Consider the following 21,608-nt stretch of genomic DNA (forward strand, 5'->3'; position numbering starts at 1 on the left):
GGGAGCCAGACTTGGCCCTGTCCTCTCTGCCTCCCTGCCGTATAAACCCAGGTGAAGGCAAGGCACAGTCCAGGTGACTGCTCACAGCGTGCCAGCCACAGGGCAGAGGGACAGACAGAGCCCGAGAACAGCAGGTAGGAAGAACTCTCGTCTGCAACACCACTTGCTATCTGGCTCTTTAAGAGCAGGAGGGGAGTGGGAATCAAGACTCCTGGCTTCTATCTCTGGGAGGGGAGTGGTGTCTAGTGGTTGGAGCATAGAGGGATGGGATTCAAGATTTCTGGGTTCTATCTCCAGCTCTGGGAGGGGAGTGGGGCTAGTGGTTAGATCTGGGGACAGGGGTGCTGGGAGTTAGGACTCCTGGGTTCTATCCCCAGCCCTGGGAGGGGAGTGTGATTTAAGGCACAGAGGACTTGCAAACATACCTACGTGCCAGTCCCTTGTTGTTACTCAGACTCTGGCAGGATGACACAGAAAATCCCCTCACAGGGAGATTTTCCCCTCCCACCGAGAGAGGTTGTTTCCCTGAAGCACAGTTTCGGGGCCCTATTTTTCATCACTCGGAGCCCCATGTTTGCCCCCTCCCTAGCATTGAGACTCATTTATTACCCTGAAGTTTTCCAGCCTGGCTAACTGGTGTCCATGGGCTCTGCTGATTTAGCCCCGGGCGTGCCCCGATCTAGAGGCTCCGCAGCAGCCCTGGAATGCCGGGTCCTTTCCTCTGAACCCACCACAGGCCGTGGATTCAAGGGGCACTTCAGGCTCTCCTCCCCCACGCCTGGGAGTTACCCACTCAGTGATGGCGCCTGGCCAGTCTCCACTGTCTGCCCCGTGGGGAAGGGTAGGTCACTTCCCGCCCCCCCTGCACTCCTCTGCAGCCCTACCCTGGGTGATAGGTGATAGGAGCGGCTGGCCTAAGTCTTTCAGAGAGAACCTGGCTGTCCTGCTCCAAACACCTGCCCTGACCCAGCCAGGAATAGAGTCCAGGCATCCCGATTGCCTGACCTCTGCTCTTCCTCTTCGGGGTAGAACCCAGGTGCTCTGATGGCTCGTTCGCTGAGTCTGGGGTCCTGGATAATGCCACCAGCTCAGTACATGGGCCCTAAAGCTGCACTGTTGGGAAGCAGGGGCAGTGCAAACCCACTGAGCCACCCCAGAGCTTGGGCTAGCAGATTTCCGTCACATCCAGTCGGCCTCCTTCTCACCGGCTGCCTGGGCTGGCTCCTAGCTCTGCACATTCTCTAATTAGCAGGGTTTGCGCTTTACAGGGGTTTTGGCAGCTGCTGCTCCCCTCCCTGCAGGGCAGGGCTCCCCCCAGGGGCTGGCACAGAGGTTGGTTCCTCCCTCCCCTGCAGCAGGTAAATGAAACCCAAGCATGCCCTTTGCTGCGTCTGCCCATGACAGGTACCTGCCAGCCGGGGCTGCCCGTGCGTCGCTGACAAGGAGAGCAAAACCAGGGCTGTTGATGTGAAACACCCGAGGCTAAAACACTCCCTTCTGTTAGCCCAGGCTCTCCCCACCCTCTGTGTGTGTGTCCCAGTCACAGTGCAGATTCGACACAATCCGCTCAGGGCATGGCCCTGCCAGCAAACGGCCCTGAGCCGCCCCCCCCCCCCCGCCGCATGGTACAGGGGGCAATGGGGCTTGTGTGAAACGAGCTGGTGGGTTCTCAGTGCAGCAACAGGGTGTCCTTGGATCCCGAAGCACCTTGGCATTGTTGGTCCTGCCCTGGGTGGCCAAGGAGTGGATGGGCCATGGAGACTGAGTTCCCTACACCTGGGAAGTCCATGCAGGGCAGTGTGAAGGCGGGTGCAAAGTTTGTGAAAACCAGGCAGCTAGCTTGTCAACCACAGTGGGCCACAGCTGGGGCTTCAGGGGAAGGTGACCTTGGTCCTACAGCGCATCACGGATCAGCTGTGCAATACTCCGTGTCCCCTTCCTGATCTGACTGGTGTAATCGTGCCCTGAAGCCTGAGGGTTGATCAGCCTTGTCCAGGCGTGCTGGAGCAGTGTGTACAGTGTGGGTGCTGAGAGCCATTGAACCAAACTGTAAACCCTGTATATGATGGAAACCACTTCAAGCTGGGGGTGCGGCAGCATCCCCAGCACCCCTAATTCCAGCACCTATGGCCCTGTCTGCATTAGCACAGCTGTAAACATCACCCAATTTCCCAGTCCCGGTTGGTCACAGAGTGTGACTCAGGCACCCGCAGCCCCTCCCCCCTGGCCCCCGTCCTTTCTTCCTGGACAGGAGTTGAGGGCTCAGCGCGTTTCTCAAGGGGTTTGAATCAGCCAAAGGGGCGGCCGGTCTGGGATTTGCAGTACTGACATTAGGGGGGTGCCCATACCTTTGGGTGCTGCGTACCCAGAATCCTTGGCTGTTTGCCTCTGGGTTGCCCAGCTCAGGAGCAGGGATTTAAAACCTGTTCAAGCCCTGGCTGTTCAGCCTTCCCCTCTGCATTACGGGGCCTGCTCTGTCCTCTTGCCCAGAAGCGCTTGAGTTCTAAACCACCCATGCTGTGTTTTGTGGCACTAAGTCCTGGTAAGGACATAGGTACTGGTGCCCGTGCGGGCAGCTGGCTAGGTCTGCAGGGCACCAGCAGAGCCAGTGACTGGTTTGGTTTAAACGTGTTTCTTTTTGGAAACTCAGCCGCCACCAAAACCCAGAGCTGGTTCCCTGCCTCACCGGAGCCATGGAGTTCTCCAAGCTGCCCAGGATAGAGGATGTGGAAAAGGAGAGCGTGCTGGGGTTTGTCCACGGTGTCTCTGGGCCAGGTAGGTGATGGGGATGCAGCTCCAAGGTAGATGTTGGCAGGATGCAGCCACGGCCCGTGCGGTGCTAGCAATCCAGGCCTGGCAGGCCCAGCTGGGACAATCTGAGGACAATCAACCTGAGGGTCTGGGGTGCCAGCCACGAGGCCTGGCTGCTAACTCATTCCCTGGGCTCACTGGGGAAGAAGCACGTCTGGCCACAAAACAAGAGGAGAGGAAATAAATCTGGATTTTTCCCTTTTTTAAAATACAATTTTAAGCATTTATTATTATTTAATTTAAATGGCTGGTTTAAATGTCCATCCAGTTATTTACTTTCCCGTGGCTAATTTTTGACTTTCTTCTCATTGTCAGTAGCTACAGTGGATAGTTTCGACCTGTTCCTTTAAATACTTTCCCAGCTGTTAGTGAGATTTCAGAGATCACAGAGGGCATTTGCTTTTTTTTTTTTTTCCTCTGGACCGAGAAGTTGGATACATTAGCAGCCCTCCTGTGACAACAGCACACATGCCTACTCCCTGGATAGCCACACAGCCCCTGCTCTGGTGACAGCCAGCTCCGCCTTCTGACAGCCAGCTTGTGCGTCTAAAAACGTTCCCAATTACTCTGTTAACGTGGCAAGAGTCCCCATTGCTCTGCACGGCCCATCTGGAAGCAGTTTTGGTTGGAAGCGATAAAGACTTTATGCCACTCATGGAAAAGTTTTAGTAAAAATCCAGTTGCAGCTGCAGGCACTTAGCCCTGGGTTTAATTTTAAGCACACGTGACCCTTGTGCCCGGTGGAGCCAGCAGAAACAAGGGCCAGGTTCAGTATCTGGGGGTTCCTTTTCAACAATACAACACAAAACCAGCTCCAGCCCCACCCAGTGACCTGGGACAATTTCACACCACCCCCTGGGTGCTGCTATGAAGCAATACTTCCCCTCTCGCAAGCTCAGAGTGTAGCAAAAACTTTTAATGAAGGGAGGGATGTAACTCAGCATTAATTTGGAAAAACACCGCAACTAAGATTCATAAACACAAAGCATGAGCGAAAGACCCACCCCCGAGTAAGTTGGGCAGTGTCCTTTTCCCCTGAGGGTCTCACGTCCCTTTAACGGGTCCATCCCTCACTCACAGTTTCTGTCCTTGGCCCGTGCAGCCCCAGAATTCAGAAGTTCATCTGCAGAGTTCACCTCCCACCCTGGGTAGAAAGGGGGTGGGGGGCAAGGAGGCACCTTACACCCTTCACTATCAGGCGCTCGCTTGTCACTCCAACGGCAATCGGCCGCATCTCTCTGTGGGGCTCTGCTCTGGCCCTTTCCATCCGCCTCCCTGCTGGCCCCTCACCCCACCTCTCCACCAGCCAGCGGCTCACCAAGATGTCTTCAGGGCCCCCCATTTAACACAGCACTCAGTGCATTCAGCTGTTAATGGGGGAGCCTCACTGCTGGGGCAGTCTCTTGCAAATGACACTGTCCCAAAGTGGGTCTAATACTTAAAACCTAGATATCAATGATTTCAGCTCTGCAGTATCTAACAAGCCTCTCAACTGAGTCTAAATTAGCTCTGTTATTACACAGTGGAAAGAGAAAAAGTCAAATGGTGCCTAAGACCCTCCTTAAACAAGGCCCACACCACAAACTACACATACCTGTCCCTGTAGGGAGTACAGGGGGCAGGTGAGAAGGGTGGGGCCAGGGGAGAGGAGTGGGGGTGGGGGATCCAGGGGTGGGTGCAGGGGATTCAGGGGGTGGGGGAGAGGGATGGGGGTAGGGAGATGAACGGGATATAGGAGTTGGGGGAGAGGGGTGGGGCAGTGGAGAGGAGTGGGAGTAGGGGATATAAGGGGCAGGGGAGAAGGGTGGGGTAGGGAGATACAGGGGTGGGTAGATACAGGGGGTGGGTGCAGGGGTTACAGGGGGCGGGGGAGAGGGGTAGGGGTTGGGAGATACAGGGGGTGGGTAGATATGGGGGGGTGCAGGGGATACTGGGGCGGGGGAGAGGGGTGGGCCAGGTGAGCTCCGCTGTGGAGACCGGGTGCTAGGGGCCATGCAGGCCCCCGGGTCAGAGGCGTCTCCCCTCCCCTAGCCCAGCCCTGGGCGCCATCCCGGGGTCTAACCTCCCGTCTCTCCCCACAGTGGTCACCGCCAGCAGCATGGCTGGGGCCGCCATGTACGAGCTGGTGCGCGTGGGGCACGCCGAGCTGGTGGGCGAAATCATCCGTCTCGAGGGAGACCTGGCCACCATCCAGGTGTACGAAGAGACCTGTATCCTTCCTGCCAGGCTATGCCCCCTGAGCCCCCCAGGCCCTGTGCTCTGAACCCCCCCACCAGGCCACGTTCCCTGCCCTCCCCCAAGGCCGTGTACCGTGAATTCCCCCCCGCCAGGCTGTGTCCCCTGACCCCCCCAGGCCGTGTACCCTGAATTTCCCACCACCAGGCCATGCCCCCTGAACCCCACCCCAGGCTGTGCCCCCTGAATTCCTCCCCCCCCAGGCTGTGCCCCCTGCCAGGTCTGCACCTCACGTCCCCCGATCTCCCTCATCACCTGGCCATGCCTACCTATCTGCACCCCCTCTATCTATCTATCATGGGGGGACCCTGAATATGTTTGAGCCCGTTCCCACCCACCCCACCTGTCCCTGTGCATGTCTCTGGGCCCGGAGCCCTCTCCTGAACACTGGGGGCAGCGGGGGTCTGCGTGGGGGACCCGGTGCTGCGGACGGGGAAGCCGCTCTCGGTGGAGCTGGGCCCGGGCATCATGGGCTCCATCTTTGACGGCATCCAGCGCCCCTTGAAGGACATCACGGAGCTGACGCAGAGCATCTACATCCCCCGCGGCATCAACATCCCCGCCCTGTCCCAGGACGTCAAGTGGGACTTCGCCCCGAGCCAGAGCATCCGGGTAGGGCCCGGCGTGAGGCAGCGCCTAGTGTGGGGGAGTCTCGCCCTCCCTGAGCCGGTTCCCAGGCACCTGGCCGGAGCCTCCCGCAGGGGTCTCTGCAGCTCCAGGCATGGGCTGCGCCCACCTCAGGCTGCGGCCGGCACGCCCGGCGGAGGAGAGAACCCAGGAGATCAGGAGGCTCTGGCCTTTTGTAGACGTGCAGATGCAACAGGACTCATGCAGGGCATGGCAACAGGGCAACAGGCAGGGCAACAGGACTCATGCACCAGCTCCCGGGGACCATGCCCTGGGGACTCAGGCACAGGCCGGCACCTCCAGCTGCACAGCACCCCCTGGTGCTGGGTGGGGCCATCAGGGTCACCCCTGACTGCTAGGGAGAGCAACCCTTAGCGATACCCTCACTCCCTCCAGCACAGCGCCCCCTACTGAGTCCTCACCCCGGCCCCCCGCAGCACAGCGCCCCCTACTACACCCCCACCTTTCTCCCTGCAGCACAGCGCCCCCTACTGAGCCCTCACCCCGCCCCCCCCGCAGCACAGCGCCCCTTACTACACCCCCACCTTTCTCCCTGCAGCACAGCGCCCCCTACTGAGCCCTCACCCCTCCCTCTCCAGCACAGCGCCCCCTACTGAGCCCTCACCCCGCCCCCCCGCAGCACAGCGCCCCCTACTACACCCCCACCTTTCTCCCTTCAGCACAGCGCCCCCTACTGAGCCTTCACCCCACCCCCTGCAGCACAGCGCCCCCCACTGAGCTCCCACCTCTTTCCCTGCAGCCCAGCGCCCCCTAGTGTTGCACTGGGGCACCGGGGCCCACCCTGACTGTCAGGGGAGAGTGCCCCCTAGTGACCCCTTCACTCCCTGTAGCACAGCATGCCCTAGTGCTGCTCTGGGATGTTGGGCTCAGCCCTGACTGCCTGAGGCCAGCACCTACTAGTGAAAACTTTGAAAAACTTGAAATTTGGCTCCTGCGTTTCCTAAACTCCTCTGCCTCTGGGACGCAAGGAAACCAGCACTTTTGTTCCTGGAATTATTCGTCTGCTCCTGCTGCTCCTTCCCACCCCCCAGCTCATCATGACAACCAGAAACCACCTGTGGGGAAGGGGCTGCAGGGGCAGATGAATCCCTGAGGATAAGGCAGGAGCGGGGAATGGAAAGGAGCGAAGAGCGGCAAGGAGAGACACAGGGAGTCCGGCCTAGGCAGCAGAACTGCTTGTGGTTGAGCATGCTCCCCATAGGAGGCAGGCAGCTCTTGGAGAATCTTGTGAGGGTCTGTGCCAAGCAGCACCCCCTGCAAGCCATACATGTGCAAGTACAAATCACGTCAAACCAACCAGATAGCTTTCTTTGATAGGGTAACAAGCCTTGTGGAGACAGGGGAGGCGGTAGATGTGGTATATCTTGACTTTAGTAAGGCTTTTGATACTGCCTTGCATGACCATCTTATACACAAACTAGGGAAATACAACCTAGATGGAGCTACTATAAGGTAGATGCATAACTGATTGGAAAACCGTTCCCAGAAAGTAGTTATCAGTGGTTCACAGTCAAGCTGGAAGGTTGGGGTCCCTCAGGGATCAGTTCTGGGTCTGGTTCTGTTCAATATCTTCATCAGTGATTTGTATAATGGCATAGAGAGTACACTTATAAAGTCTGCGCACAATACCAAGCTGGGAGGGGTTGGCAAGTGCTTTGGAGGATAGGATTAAAATTCAGAATGATCTGAACAAACTGGAGAAATGGTCTGAAGTAAATAGGATGAAATTCAATAAAGACAAATGCAAAGTACTCCATTTAGGAAGGAACAATCAGTTGCACACATACAGAAAGGGAAACGACTGCCTAGGAAGGAGTACTGCAGAAAGGGATCTGGGGGTCATAGTGGATCACAAGCTAAATGAGTTAACACTTGCAAAAAAAAAAAAGCAGACATCATTCTGGGCTGCATTAGCAGGAGTGTTGTAAGCCAGACAAGGAGAAATTCTATGATTCTATGATTCTATGATTCTATGAAATTCTTCTGCTCTATTCCGCGCTGATTAGGCCTCAACTGGAGTATTGTGTCCCGTTCTGGGCGCCACGTTTCAGGAAAGATGCGGACAAATTGTAGAAAGTCCAGAGAAGAGCAACAAAAATGATGAAAGGTCTAGAAAACATGACCCATGAGGGACGATTGAGAAAACTGGGTACGTTTAGTCTGGAGAAGAGAAGATTGAGAGGGGACATGAGAACAGTTTTCAAATGCATAAAGGGTTGTTACAAGGAGAAGGGAGAAACATTATTCTCCTTAACCTCTGAGGATCAGACAAGAAGCAACGGGCTTAAATTGCAGCAAGGGCAGTTTAGGTTGGACATTCGGAAAAACTTCCTGTCAGGGTGGTTAAGCACAGGAATAAATTGCCCAGGGAGGTGGTGGAATCTCCATCATTGGAGATTTTTAAGAGTAGGTTAGACAAACCCCTGCTAGGGATGGTCTAGATAATACTTCGTCCTGCCATGAGTGCAGGGGACTGGACTAGATGACCTCTCGAGGTCCCCTCCAGTCCTATGATTCTATGGTGACTGGGCTGTCTTGGCCCTGCAGCCTCACCAGTAGGCACTGTCCTGTATCTCACGCTTCTCTTCCCCCTTTCCAGGTTGGGAGTCATGTAACCGGTGGGGACATCTACGCCCTGGTGACCGAGAACTCTCTCATCAAGCACAAGATCATGGTACCACCCCGGAGCCGGGGCACCGTGACCTACGTCGCCCCGCTGGGGCACTATGACATCTCGGTAGTGCCACTGCTGAGGGCAGGGGCTGGTGTGGGCAGCAACTGGTCAAGAGCAATGAGTATTCCCCATTATTTATACAGCAGCCACCGGGCACCAGGGCCATGGGCGCTCTCCTGTCGTGCTGGGTGCTGCTGAGGCCAGAGCTGTGGCTTTAGCGCTGGTCCAAAGGGCAGCCTGACTGGCCAGCTCCACACAAACGGGACTGCTGGACCTGAGCTGCCCCAGAGCTCAAGGGGGATGTGAGTTCTGATCCAGTCTTCCTGAGCTCATGAGCAGTATTTTCCCCCACTTACAGATAGGGAAACTGAGGCACAGTGAGACACCAGCGGCTGGGCAGGGGCCAGAATATGGGGAGCACAAAGATGATTAAAACCCCTTAGCCCCCTCCCCCCAGTGCAGGGATGGGGTAGCTGAGAATCAGCCCTGGGGTCTCCCACCCCCCTGTGGTGGCTGGCTCTGGGCCCCGCTTAGCCGGGTCTGCCTGCCCCCAGGATGTGGTGCTGGAGCTGGACTTCGAGGGCGTGGCAGAGCGGCTCACCATGCTACAGGTGTGGCCTGTGCGGCAGATCCGGCCTGTGACGGAGAAGCTCCCCGCCAACTACCCGCTACTGACTGGCCAGAGGGTCCTGGATGCCCTCTTCCCGTGAGTAACACCCCCAGCCCCACTCTCAGCCCTGCCACCAGGTGGGGGTGGGAGTGTGGGGGAGACCTCAGGGAGATGATGGGGTTGGGGCTCTTCCACCACCTCCTCTGGCACTGAAGACGAAGACAAGGGAGAGCAATGGGAAGAGGGTGTCTGCCAGTGTCCAGAAGCAGGGGGTGCTGTGGGGAGTGGGGCAGGAGTGCTGGCTATGGGGGGACCTCCCGGCTACTAGCCCAGCCTCTCCCAGCAGGGGGCGCTGTGGGGAGTGGGGCAGGAGCGCTGGCGGTGGGGGGAGTTCCCGGCCCTGACTTGGTCAGCCGGAAAGTTGGAATCTCAATAACTGATAAAAGCGTGGGATGTATTTACCCGGCTTTGGTTTTCTCTGATGCCTTGACACCCTCACCCCAGGGCCGGCAGCTCCCTCCTCCCCATGCCACAGGGAGTCTGGGGGAATACCGATCATTTTCCACCCACTCTTTGGTATTTTGGGGCAATGTCAATTAATCCTCTTGCCAGCATGGCAAAACTTACCCTTCCTTCACTCCCCCCTCATTGCTCCCGCTTCTAGCCCCATGCCCCGCCCCACAGGCCTGACTCCTCCTGCTCCGCTCTTGGCGTTCACACAGCGTTTCACACGCTCTTTGCCCCCGGGGCCAGTGACCCTGCTGCAGCTGGAGAAGTCACGGGGCCAAGCAGACAGCTGTGAGCCTGATGTGCCCCCAGCCAGCATCAGTGGAGTCCCGGCTAGGGTAGCAATTGAGATGCAATCGAGAAGTTAGTTGCTAAGAGGTCTGCCTTGGCATCTATAACCCCCCACCCCCTTTGGTACTTAGGGTATCTGCAGCCTCTTCTCATGTCCCCTGGCCCAGAATCAGCGTTGCAGCCTGAACCCACCGTGGCTGTCAGCAGGGATTGAGCCTGGACCTGAGGCCACCCAGGGCGCAGCTCTGTGCCGTTTGAGCTACAAGACCAGCCATGGGGGGTAAAGAGGAGGCTGTTATAGCCACTGGCCACCAGTGGGCACCCTGGTCACCTCCCCCTGGGCCAGCATGGGGCTGCCCTGAGTGACCACAGGCAGCTGCGGGCCGGGAACATGCCCTGCCTGCGGGCAAGCTGCTGAAGCCCTGAGCTCCCCGGGCGGGGCGAGGGCTGTGCCCCAAGGCATCTCCTGCGCTGCTGGCTCAGGGCCCCTTTGCCCCCCCAGGTGCGTTCAGGGCGGGACCACAGCCATCCCGGGGGCCTTTGGCTGCGGCAAGACTGTCATCTCGCAGTCGTTGTCCAAGTACTCCAACAGCGACGTCATCATCTACGTGGGCTGTGGTGAGCGCGGCAACGAGATGTCGGAGGTGCTGCGGGACTTCCCTGAGGTGAGCTGGGGGGGGGCGTGGGAGGTGAACCTGGTTGGGGGGCAGGAGCGAAGGAACATGGGAGATATCTCACTGATGGGATTGTGAGCCATGGACGATGTGGGAGTGGGGTGGGAGCTCTGGGCCAATTGGGGGGGCCTTGCCTTATGCTGGGGGCAGCTCATGAGCCGGGGGGTGCTGTGGGTTTGGGGGGGATCATAGGTTGTCTGGGCTTCTCCAATGAAGCTTGGGGCTCAGGAGCCGTTTCCCTCCTGTCACCAACACCTGCGGCTCCCCTGGGGCCATGTCATGACTCTCCTGGCTCTGGGCTGATCCCAGCTGCGACCCCTGTGAGGTCCCCAGAGACCTCTTCCACTTGGGTCCCCAGACCTCAGTCTGACTCATCTTGTCACTCAGGCAAAGCACCGGGGGTGGGCACAGGGCGCCCCACACAGCCAGAGTCACACAGTAGACCTCTCCCTTCCGGTGCCTTTACTGGACGTTTGGGGCCTGGCTTGGTCACAATGTAAGAGCCATTCCCCATGCAGCAGGCTCCGTCCACGCTCGACCTGCTCGTCACCTCACCTCTACATCCCCCACGTATCTTGTCTATTGTTATCTTGTTGCCAGTAAATGGGTCTCTGGTTGTTCTCCCTCTTATCTTGGCTGGCTCAGACATTCTTTCTCTCCGTTCCTACACCCACGCACTGTATCCTAGTTAGCACAAACATCCTGTTTCCAACTTGCTGAGCGATTTCCCTCCCTGCTCCTGTCTTCCAAGAGATGAGGTCTCCCCATGTTTAATTATGTACATCAGGCAGGCCTACATTCCTACACCCCGTGGCCTGGCCAGCAAGAGCCATCTTGGCCCAGTCCCAGCTGGGAGCCCCTGGACGATTCAGTAGGGGTGTACTGAGCCAGTCCCTGTTCGGAGCCCTTGGTCAGTTCAGTAGGGGTGTACTGGGCCTATCCCAGCTGGGAGCCCCTGGCTGGTTCGGTAGGGCTGTATTGGGCCAGTCGTAGCTGGGAGCCCCCTGGCTGGTTCGGTAGGGGTGTACTGGGCCAGTCGTTGCTGGGAGCCCCTGGCTGGTTCGGTAGAGGTGTACTGGGCCAGTCCTTGCTGGGAGCCCCTGGCCGGTTCGGTAGGGGTGTACTGGACCTGTCTCATCTGGGAGCCCCCTGGCCGGTTTGGTAGGGGTGTACTGGACCTGTCTCAGCTGGGAGCCTCCTGGCCGGTTTGGTAAGGGTGTACTGGGCCAGTCCTTGCTGGGAGCCCCTGGCTGGTTCGGTAGGGGTGTACTGGGCCAGTCGTTGCTGGGAGCCCCTGGCCAGTTCGGTAGAGGTGTACTGGGCCAGTCCTTGCTGGGAGCCCCTGGCCGGTTCGGTAGAGGTGTACTGGACCTGTCTCAGCTGGGAGCCCCCTGGCCGGTTTGGTAGGGGTGTACTGGACCTGTCTCAGCTGGGAGCCCCCTGGCCGGTTTGGTAGCGGTGTACTGGACCTGTCTCAGCTGGGAGCCCCCTGGCTGGTTTGGTAAGGGTGTACTGGGCCAGTCCTTGCTGGGAGCCCCTGGCTGGTTCGGTAGAGATGTACTGGGCCAGTCGTTGCTGGGAGCCCCCTGGCCGGTTCGGTAGAGGTGTACTGGGCCAGTCGTTGCTGGGAGCCCCTGGCTGGTTCGGTAGAGGTGTACTGGGCCAGTCGTTGCTGGGAGCCCCCTGGCTGGTTCGGTAGGGGTGTACTGGGCCAGTCGTTGCTGGGAGCCCCTGGCCGGTTCGGTAGGGGTGTACTGGGCCTATCCCAGCTGGGAGCCCCCTGGCTGGGGGTGTCAGGGCCTGGCTGAGCCAGGCGTCCGTTTCTGCCCATCCCACTCATCCCTGGATGGGAACATCTCCCAGGGCTTCTCCAAGTCTCCTGGACCAGGGTTGCGTCTGCGCCGAGAGCCCCTCCCTGGGACTGACCCTGCTGCCTTCTGTCCCCAGCTCACCATGGAGGTGGATGGGAAGACGGAGACTATCATGAAGCGCACTGCGCTGGTGGCCAACACGTCCAACATGCCCGTGGCTGCCCGGGAGGCCTCCATCTACACAGGTGAGCACCTGCCCTGCCCTTGGGGCTGGCGGACACTGCTGTGCCCCTGCTATCTGCCATGCATCCCCCAGCATGGTGCTCGCAGGAGGGACTCCATGATGAGTGGACGGAGCGGGAAGGGCTCAGCCTCCCAGTCCCCAGCCAATCACCCCTGTGGGACAAGCATCACAAAATTCAGTCTGACTCACAGTTTGCCCAGGACTGGGCTAGCAGGGGACTGCGGGTCGGGATTCACAGGCACCGGCAGAGCTGTGGAAGGAGGAGCCGAGAACTGGCAAAGCAGAGGGCTGCGGGTCAGGATTGAGGGGCACCGGCAGAGCCGTGGAAGGAGGAGCCCAGAACTGGCAAAACAGGGGGCTGCGGGTCAGGATTGAGGGGCACCGGCAGAGCTGTGGAAGGAGGAGCCCAGAACTGGCAAAGCAGGGAGCTGCGGGTCAGGATTGAGGGGCACTGGCAGAGCTGTGGAAGGAGGAGCCGAGAACTGGCAAAGCAGGGGGCTGCGGGTCAGGATTGAGGGGCACCGGCAGAGCCGTGGAAGGAGGAGCCCAGAACTGGCAAAGCAGGGGGCTGAGGGTCGGGATTGAGGGGCACCAGCAGAGCTGTGGAAGGAGGAGCCCAGAACTGGCAAAGCAGGGGGCTGTGGGTCGGGATTGAGGGGCACCGGCAGAGCTGTGGAAGGAGGAGCCCAGAACTGGCAAAGCAGGGGGCTGCGGGTCGGAATTGAGGGGCACTGGCAGAGCTGCGGAGAGCTGGCAGGGATCCGTGGGATTCATATTTCCGATGCTCCCGTCCCCGCAGGGATCACGCTCTCAGAGTATTTCCGTGACATGGGCTACCACGTCAGCATGATGGCCGACTCCACCTCCCGCTGGGCCGAGGCGCTGCGTGAGATCTCTGGCCGGCTGGCAGAGATGCCTGCAGGTGATGCTCTGCCCGCTGTGCAGCTGAGGCCCTGCGCCGAGGACGGCTGGGGGCCCGCAGGGGGGGCAGGGCAGGATTAACCCCAACTCTGAACCCTCTCGGAAAGCAGAATGGGGCCCGGCGAGTCTGTTTCCCCCCGAATCCAGCCATGTTTCCTGGGGCAGCTGGTTCCCATCACTGCGGTATGGGACTGGTCATTGGGGCATGGGGCCGGGCATGTTCCCACTCCATTGCCAGGGCTTGTGACACTGTCTTCTCTGCCCCCTTCACTGACCATAGCTGGTGCCACCCTGCCCCCAAGGGTGCTGCCTTGATGGGTGTTCTGATGTGGCTTCCCCCCTCCACTGCCTGTGATTGGCTCCGACCCTTTTCAGTGGTCACACATACCCACCCCCCGCTGCCCCGATTGGTGCAATCCTCAGGGGCATCCCCAGACAGCCCCCCGATCGGTGTCATCCTGTCCCTGGGTGCCTCCTGACCCCAGTGTGCTCAGGCTATGGTGGGCAAAGAGTTTCCCAGCTCCGGCGTGGGGACCAGTGAGGTTACAGCCCTGAGCTGTGGGGGGCCGAGTGCACTGCGAGAGGCGAGGCTGTGCCGAGATGGAGCCCCCCTTTCCCTTGTGAGAGGGACCCTAGGCACATTGCTGGCCAGGGTGCTGTGCAGCCCCCCATGCCGTCCGCCCATTGGCTTGGGATCCCCTATCTCCTACCCCCTGACTCAGCCTGGTCCAGAGGGCTCCTCCTGCTGGTGCCACTGGGACCCGCCTGCTCCGAGCATCCCCAGGCACACGGTGGCTTTGCTTTCCAGACAGCGGGTACCCGGCCTACCTCGGCGCCCGCCTGGCATCCTTCTACGAGCGTGCAGGACGGGTCAAGTGCCTGGGCAGCCCGGAGCGGGAGGGGAGCGTGAGCATTGTTGGCGCGTGAGTTCTTCCTGTCTCCCCGAGCATCCAGCCTTGATGCCAACGAGATGGGGGAGTCGGAGCTGATATGGAGAAAGGCCCCTGACACGCCCCAGAACTCCTGACACCACAAGCATCCCGAAACCCCCACAACCCCCGACACCCCAACACCAGCCGACACCCCCCCAGGACTCCCGACACCCCCCAACCCCCGATACCCCCAAGATCCTGACACCTCCCACAAACCCCAACACCCTGACATCAGCCGACACTTCCCAGGACTCCCAATACCCCCACAACCCCTGACACCCCCACACCAGCCGACACCCCCCACCACTCCCGACACCCCCACAACCCCCTGACACCCTGACAGCCCCACTACCCCCAACACCCTCACACCAGTTGACAACCCCCACTACTCCTGACACCCCCACAACCTCCAACACCCCCATGCCAGCTGACACCCCCCATGACCCATGACATACCCATAACCCCTGACAACCCCCCGACACCCCAATGCTGCCCAACACCCCCAAGCCCCCTGAGCCCCAAACACCCACATCCATCCATCCATCTCTGCATTTGTCCATCCATGCCTGCATCCATCTGTCTGCCTATCCCTGCATCTGTCCATCCACCTATCCACCGATCCCTCCATCCACCCACCCCTGCATCTATCCACCCATCCCTGCATATGTCTATCTGTCCATCTATCCCTGCATCCCCCCACCTGAGCATCCATGCACCCATCCATCCATCTCTGTGTCTGTCCCCCACTCATTGCTGTGGTACATTAGCCCCACTCTTAACGCCAGTATGATCCGGCTGTGGATTAGAGTCCGTACCGGCCAGTTGCTCAGACTAAGCCCCTCTCCATGTCATCCCAGGGTGTCCCCTCCGGGAGGTGACTTCTCCGACCCTGTGACCTCTGCGACCCTGGGGATTGTCCAGGTGAGCCTCCCTGGGGCCTTCGACCCCCTTGGGAATCCCGCCCCTCCCCAGTCCTGTCCCCTTCTCACCCCCTGTGGCATCTCTCCTGCCCCGCCCAGGTCTTCTGGGGGCTGGACAAGAAATTGGCCCAGCGGAAGCATTTCCCCTCGGTGAACTGGCTCATCAGCTACAGCAAGTACATGCGGGCACTGGACGAGCACTACGAGCGCCACCACCCTGAGTTCACCACCCTGCGCACCAAGGCCAAGGAGATCCTGCAGGAGGAGGAGGACCTGGCCGAGATCGTGCAGCTGGTGGGCAAGGTGAGGGGGCACGGGCTAGGGGAAGGGAAGCAAAGGCAGGAGGAGAGGGGAAGGGATGTGGGAGGGAAATGGTGGGAGGGCCGAGCTGTGCCCCTCATGTCCCCCATGCTCTCCTTACAGGCCTCCCTGGCTGAGGCTGACAAGATCACGCTGGAGGTGGCCAAGCTGATTAAGGATGACTTCCTGCAGCAGAACGGCTACTCCTCCTACGACAGGTACCAGCCACCTCGGCCGCCGGCCAGCCCCACAGCCATAGCCCCTGGCCACTCTACATCCCTCCCCATTTACCCCCATTGCGCTCCGCCCATCCCCGTCCACCCCCATCGCTCTCTGTCCATCCCCTGTCCATCCCCTTCGCACTCCGTCTGTCCAGTCCACCCCCAACATGCTCCGTCCCTCCCCATCCACTGCCATCGCGCTCCGTCCATCCCCATCCACCCCCAACGCACTCCGTCCATCCCCATCCACCCGCATCGCGCTCTGTCCATCCCCGTCCACCCCCATTGCTTTCTGTCCATCCCCTGTCCACCCCTTTCATGCTCTGTCCGTCCCTGTCCACCTGCATAGCACTTCGCCTGTCCCCATCCATCCCCATCGCACTCTGTCCATCACCGTCCAATCCTATCGCTCTCCATCCATCCCCTGTCCAACCCCATCGCTCTCTGTCCATCCCTGTCCACTCCCTTCACACTCCATCCCTCCCCGTCCACCCGCATTGCGCTCCGCCCATCCCCGTCCATCCCCATTTCACTCTGTCCATCCCCCGTCCACCCCCATCACTCTCTGTCCGTCCCCCGTCCACTGCCTTCACGCTCCATCCCTCCCCATCCACCCGCATTGCGCTCCGCCCATGCCGTCCATCCCCATTTCGCTCTGTCCGTCCCCCGTCCACTCCCATTGCGCTCCGTCCATCCCCTGTCCATCCCCATCACTCTCCGTCCGTCCTCATCCACCCGCATTGTGCTCCATCCATCCCCATCCACCCCCATTGCGCTCCATCCATCCCCCATCCACCCCCATCACGCTCCGTCCGTCCCTGTCCACCCCCTTTGTGCTCCATCTGTCCCCGTCAACCCTCATCGTGCTCTGTCTGTCCCCTGTCCATTCCCATTGTGCTCCGTCCGTCCCCGTCCACCCGCATCGCGCTCCGTCCATCCCCATCCACCCCCATTGCGCTCCATCCGTCCTTGTCCACCCGCATTGTGCTCCGTCCATCCCTGTCCACCCCCTTTGCGTTCCATCCATCCCTCGTCCACCCCCTTCGCGCTCCATCCGTCCCCGTCCACCCCCTTTGCGCTCCGTCCATCCCCGTCCACCCCCAGTGTGCTCTGTCCATCCCCATCATGTTCCGTCCATCCCCATCCACCCCCATTGCGCTCCGTCCGTCCTTGTCCACCCGCATCGTGCTCCGTCCATTCCTGTCCACCCCTTCGCGTTCCATCCATCTCCCATCTACCTCCTTCGCGCTCCATCCGTCCCCGTCCACCCCCTTTGCGCTCCGTCCGTCCCCGTCCACCCCCAGTGTGCTCTGTCCATCCCCATCATGTTCCGTCCATCCCCATCCACCCCCATTGCGCTCCGTCCGTCCTTGTCCACCCGCATCGTGCTCCGTCCATTCCTGTCCACCCCTTCGCGTTCCATCCATCCCCCATCTACCTCCTTCGCGCTCCATCCGTCCCCGTCCACCCCCTTTGCGCTCCGTCCGTCCCCGTCCACCCCCAGTGTGCTCTGTCCATCCCCATCATGTTCCGTCCATCCCCATCCACCCCCATTGCGCTCCGTCCGTCCTTGTCCACCCACATCGTGCTCCGTCCATCCCTGTCCACCCCCTTTGCGTTCCATCCATCCCCCATCTACCCCCTTCGCGCTCCATCCGTCCCCGTCCACCCCCTTTGTGCTCCGTCCGTCCCCATCCACCCCCATTGTGCTCTGTCCGTCCCCATCATGTTCCATCCATCCCCGTCCACCCCCTTTGTGCTCCGTCCATCCCCATCCACCCCCATCACGCGCCGTCCCTCCCCGTCCAATCCCATCGCGCTCTGTCCGTCCCGTCCATCCCCATTGTGCTCCGTCTGTCCCCATACACGTCCATTACTCTCCATCCCTGTATCGCCCCATCTCTTGCTCTCCTCCCATACCCTCCCTCCATCTGTCGCAGTAGCACCTGGGCACTGGCCCACTGGGTTATCTCTAGAGCTCACTCCCTTTGCCCTACCTCAGGTGGCCCAGCTGTTCCAACTGAAGAAGGCATTCTTCACTTTCTGTCCTAAATGACTGCCGGGCGTTGACGTGCAGCACCCCAGAGTCAGCTGGGTTTAGCAGAGGGGGAGAAACTTTCCTCTCGCTTCTGCTGGCGCAGATGGGGTGGAAATGGGTGTTTGGGGTGAAGCAGGGACCAGGCCCAAGGGACCCCCTGGGGTGATGAAAGAGGCCATGATGGGCTCATGTTGACGGGGGAGAGCTCTGACCTGGGGGAGGAACTGGGGGTTGAGTATGGCCCAGCTGTGGTAGCCCTGCAGCCCAGGCTGGCAGAGGTGCCCCCCAAGATCCCCATGGGGTCCATCACTGCAGATGGGAGCCTCCTTCTCTAGCTCCTTTCCCACCCTGAGCACTCTCTGTTGTTGATTGACCTCTGCCCACCCCACGAGCTGCTCCAGGCCGGCTATACTCTGGGGCAAGGCTGAAGTCAGGGAGCAGCTCTGGTGCTGTGTCCATGGGAGCCACTCCAGAGGCTCCGTGACACCCCAAGGCCTTTCCTGTCTCTGCTGTGGCAGGTTCTGCCCCTTCTACAAGACGGTGGGGATGCTACAGAACATGATCGCCTTCTATGACATGGCCCGGCATACGGTGGAGTCCACGGCCCAGTCTGAGAACAAAATCACCTGGGCCATGATCCGCGAGAGCCTCGGGGACATCATGTACAAGCTGAGCTCCATGAAGTTCAAGGTGAGGCGCTGGGCAGCTCTAGCTCTGCGCGGGCATGGCATTGCATGGGCAGTTGGCTCTGGGACTGAAGGGGTTAACAGTGTGTTAGCTAATTAAACTGCTCCAGAATGGCTGGTGCTGCATGGTTTTCAGATCCATCCATCCATCCATCCATCCATCCATCCATCCATCCATCCACCCACACTTCATCGATTCATCCATCCACTGACCAGCTCATCCTTCCATCCACCCACCCTCCATCCATCCATCCATCCATCCATCCATCCATCCATCCATCCATCCACCTACACTCCATCAATCCATCCAGCTATCCACCATCCTATCCAGCCACTGACCTGTCCATCCATTCTTCCACCCATCCATCCAACCATCTACCCACTCATCCATCCATCCAGCTCTCCACCCACCAACCCTTCAACCCCCCCACTCCCTTTGCATGCACCCCACCTCCTTCCACCTGCAGTTTCTGTACTTAGCCATCCCCTTGCTGTCTGAGCACTGTGAGGTCTGGCTGAGACTCCAGATCACTTGCTACCAGGAGACTCGCTTCCCTGCTGACATGCTGGGGTCACTGAGTCCATGGCTGTGTGACCAGACTGTCACCTCCCAGGACAGAGATGCCACCCAACGCCTTGGTCACACCCCCATGTGGGGGGGTTCCCTTTGGCCCCGCCACTTTGCTAGGGCCTCCACCCAGCAACAGCCTGGCCCTGCTTTAAGAAGTTGGGGGAAGGGCAGCACACATACAAGAGCCACATGCTGGACTCAGGGTTCCCTCACTTTACCTGTTTGGGAAGCCAAGGCTGGGTCTGTCCCAGAGAAGGGAGGACCCCACCCTGCACCCACCTGAGCAGAGTTCAGGGAGGGGGCCTGTCAGCACCCCCCCCAGCAGAACCATGATGAAAGAGTGTCTGGGAGCCCCCCCTCTCCCCCGATCCCTCTGCTGGAGCGCTGTGGGGCACAGCGGATGGTTGTCTCAGGCTCTCTGCAGACTCAGGCAGGTGTCACTGCTGTGGTTACACTCAGGTCAGCCATGAGGGCTGAGAGCCCGTCACCAACATGTAGCGAGGGCCCTGGGTGGGGGCCAGTCACACCTGTGCCTTCGTCCATCCCTGCAGTCTGCAGGGCCCTGTGATGACACCAACCATCTAGTTCATCTCAAAGCACTTTGCAAAGGAGACAAGTATCATTATCCCCATTGTACAGAGGGGGAAACTGAGGCGCAGAGAGGGGAAGGGACTTGGCCAAGGTCACCCAGCAGGCCCGTGGCAGAGCTGGAAATAGAAGTCAGGTGCCCTGAAGCCCAGGCAATGCTCCACTCACTAGGCCTCACACCAGGGGCCGTCCTTGCACTGTGGAGGAACTCGCTCTCCAACCTCTACAAGGCCTAGGTTGCTTTGTGCAACAATTTCAGGGCTTGATCCTGCTTCTGTTCAAGGCCCATTGTCCTGGCCAGACAGACTCACTGTCACATCCAACGCCCAATACCCTGGTGGTGGGTGCAGCGGTGATACCCTGGACAGGCATGGGGCCTTCGCCTGCGGCCACGCTGAGCACATCTGCTGCTGCAATGCTCAGGGTCTGGGCCTGCCCCCCATGCGAGTTTGGTCCCTGACTCCATGGAGCTGGGCCCTTGGTCCTGAGCCTTGCTGGATCGCTCCCCTAGAGCTGCACTGGCCGGGGAGCATGGCTGGAATAGGGGGATTGTCACTCGGCCAAACTCTGGGGACCCTGCCGGGTTTGCACTAGGCCCTCTCCCTGGCGGGCGCCCCCCACTGACTCCAGGGGTTGGGCTCATTGGCCCCTCACCAGGCAACTCAACTGCATCATCAGACATAGCTGCTGATTCGGCTGCCTGGGTTTTTCGGGAGTCCGACTTGAGATACTTTTTGATGGGGCTGGGCTCCCAGTGGGGCCAATCCCACTCCCATCATGTGGGGAAAAGTCCCTGAGAGCTCAGGGCTGGATTCCCCAGGGTGCCACAAGCAGGGCTGGCCTCTCAGCAGCAACTGTCACTGTGACACTCGAACCCTTGGTGCCACGGGGGCATTGACCAGCTGCTCTGTGTTGGCGGGTGGCACGGGGAGCAGATCCTTCACCCCCACTAGACTCCTGCCCAGAGCCAGCACCCGGCTGAGCCATTTCTGTGCCGAGAGTCTCACGTCGGGCTCCCTAAATCAGAGGCCAGTTTGGCAAAAGTTGGCACTAAATTTGTACCACACCTAACACAACGTGGTCCTGCTCTCTTCCCAGGGCCCCTCGCTGCTACGGTAATACACATCATCTATAATACTAACAGTAAATGGAGACCCAGAAGCTGGGCCCCAAGTCCCCTTTGCTCCTTCCCTGGCCTTTCCGGCCTGGCCTGAGTCAAAGGGGTTTTCTAACAACCTACGCTCGTCTCTCCACCTCTCTCCTTTCCAAGGATCCGGTAAAGGACGGCGAAGCAAAGATTAAGGCTGATTACGCCCAGCTGAACGAGGAAATGCAGAACTCTTTCCGTGGCCTGGAGGACTGAGAGTCAGCAACCGGGGCCTCGCTCAGGGCTGGCTGGCTGGTGACCTGGGTCTTTATCAGGAATGTCTCTATTTATAAAATTCTTTTTAAATGGTTCGTTTACTCCCAAATTTCCTCGTTGTGCGTCCGCCGTGGTGTTACCTCTCAGCTCTGTGTTCTTGGGGATCTCTGCTCCAGGTGTTAATGAACCCACGCCTGCACACACCCAGCTCAGCAGTTCTCAGACAAATTCTAGTAATAAATCCTTTATTGGTATCCAAAATACTGAAGCTACATAATTGCATTGTGAGGTCCCGCGAAGGAACACCGCCCAAAGCCAGTAAGGAGCAGTTCCTATTGTCCAGCCTGAACAAAACAACTTTGGTATCTTCCCTTGAGTCATCAGTTTACCCATAAACAAATTGAGTGCTCTCCCTTGAACCATTGTTGTTTCCGTATAAAAACCCCTGACCCATGCTCAAGTAAGTGTTCTGATGCCTGGATCCAAAATCTGCATCAGTTACACTGGGACTTCATCTTCTCCTAACCATGGGCGGCGAGTTATATGGGCCCATGGTGCCTGGG

The 21,608-nt window shown here is 59.4% G+C and overlaps 1 protein-coding gene across 2 annotated transcripts; it reads left to right on the top strand.

Moving 5' to 3' along the window:
• On the top strand, positions 1-21,139 carry LOC119847752 (V-type proton ATPase catalytic subunit A-like). Of its 2 annotated transcripts, none has more exons than XM_038382790.2 (15): positions 1-134; positions 2,651-2,775; positions 4,893-5,021; positions 5,444-5,658; positions 8,294-8,431; positions 8,923-9,074; positions 10,279-10,441; positions 12,398-12,506; positions 13,305-13,427; positions 14,235-14,349; positions 15,216-15,279; positions 15,378-15,581; positions 15,702-15,796; positions 18,356-18,527; positions 20,953-21,139. In XM_038382790.2, exons 2-15 carry the CDS (start codon positions 2,694-2,696, stop codon positions 21,043-21,045), a joined length of 1,854 nt encoding a protein of 617 aa, XP_038238718.1. In that variant the 5' UTR covers positions 1-134; positions 2,651-2,693; the 3' UTR covers positions 21,046-21,139. The 2 variants fall into 2 exon arrangements, with proteins under 2 accessions (XP_038238718.1, XP_038238719.1); XM_038382791.2 differs by having other exon boundaries at positions 8,294-8,368.
• Positions 21,140-21,608: the final 469 nt, after the last annotated feature.

The sequence above is a fragment of the Dermochelys coriacea genome, chromosome 24 (assembly GCF_009764565.3).
Source record: "Dermochelys coriacea isolate rDerCor1 chromosome 24, rDerCor1.pri.v4, whole genome shotgun sequence".
Taxonomy (NCBI): Eukaryota; Metazoa; Chordata; order Testudines; family Dermochelyidae; genus Dermochelys; species Dermochelys coriacea.

Excerpts from the sequence above, each read along its gene's own strand:
- LOC119847752 (XM_038382790.2), top strand. The coding sequence starts at position 2,694 with ATGGAGTTCTCCAAGCTGCCCAGGATAGAGGATGTGGAAAAGGAGAGC. Across the intron at positions 2,776-4,892 it reads CCACGGTGTCTCTGGGCCAG|TGGTCACCGCCAGCAGCATG; the intron begins GTAGGTGATGGG and ends CTCTCCCCACAG. Across the intron at positions 15,582-15,701 it reads TCGTGCAGCTGGTGGGCAAG|GCCTCCCTGGCTGAGGCTGA; the intron begins GTGAGGGGGCAC and ends CTCTCCTTACAG.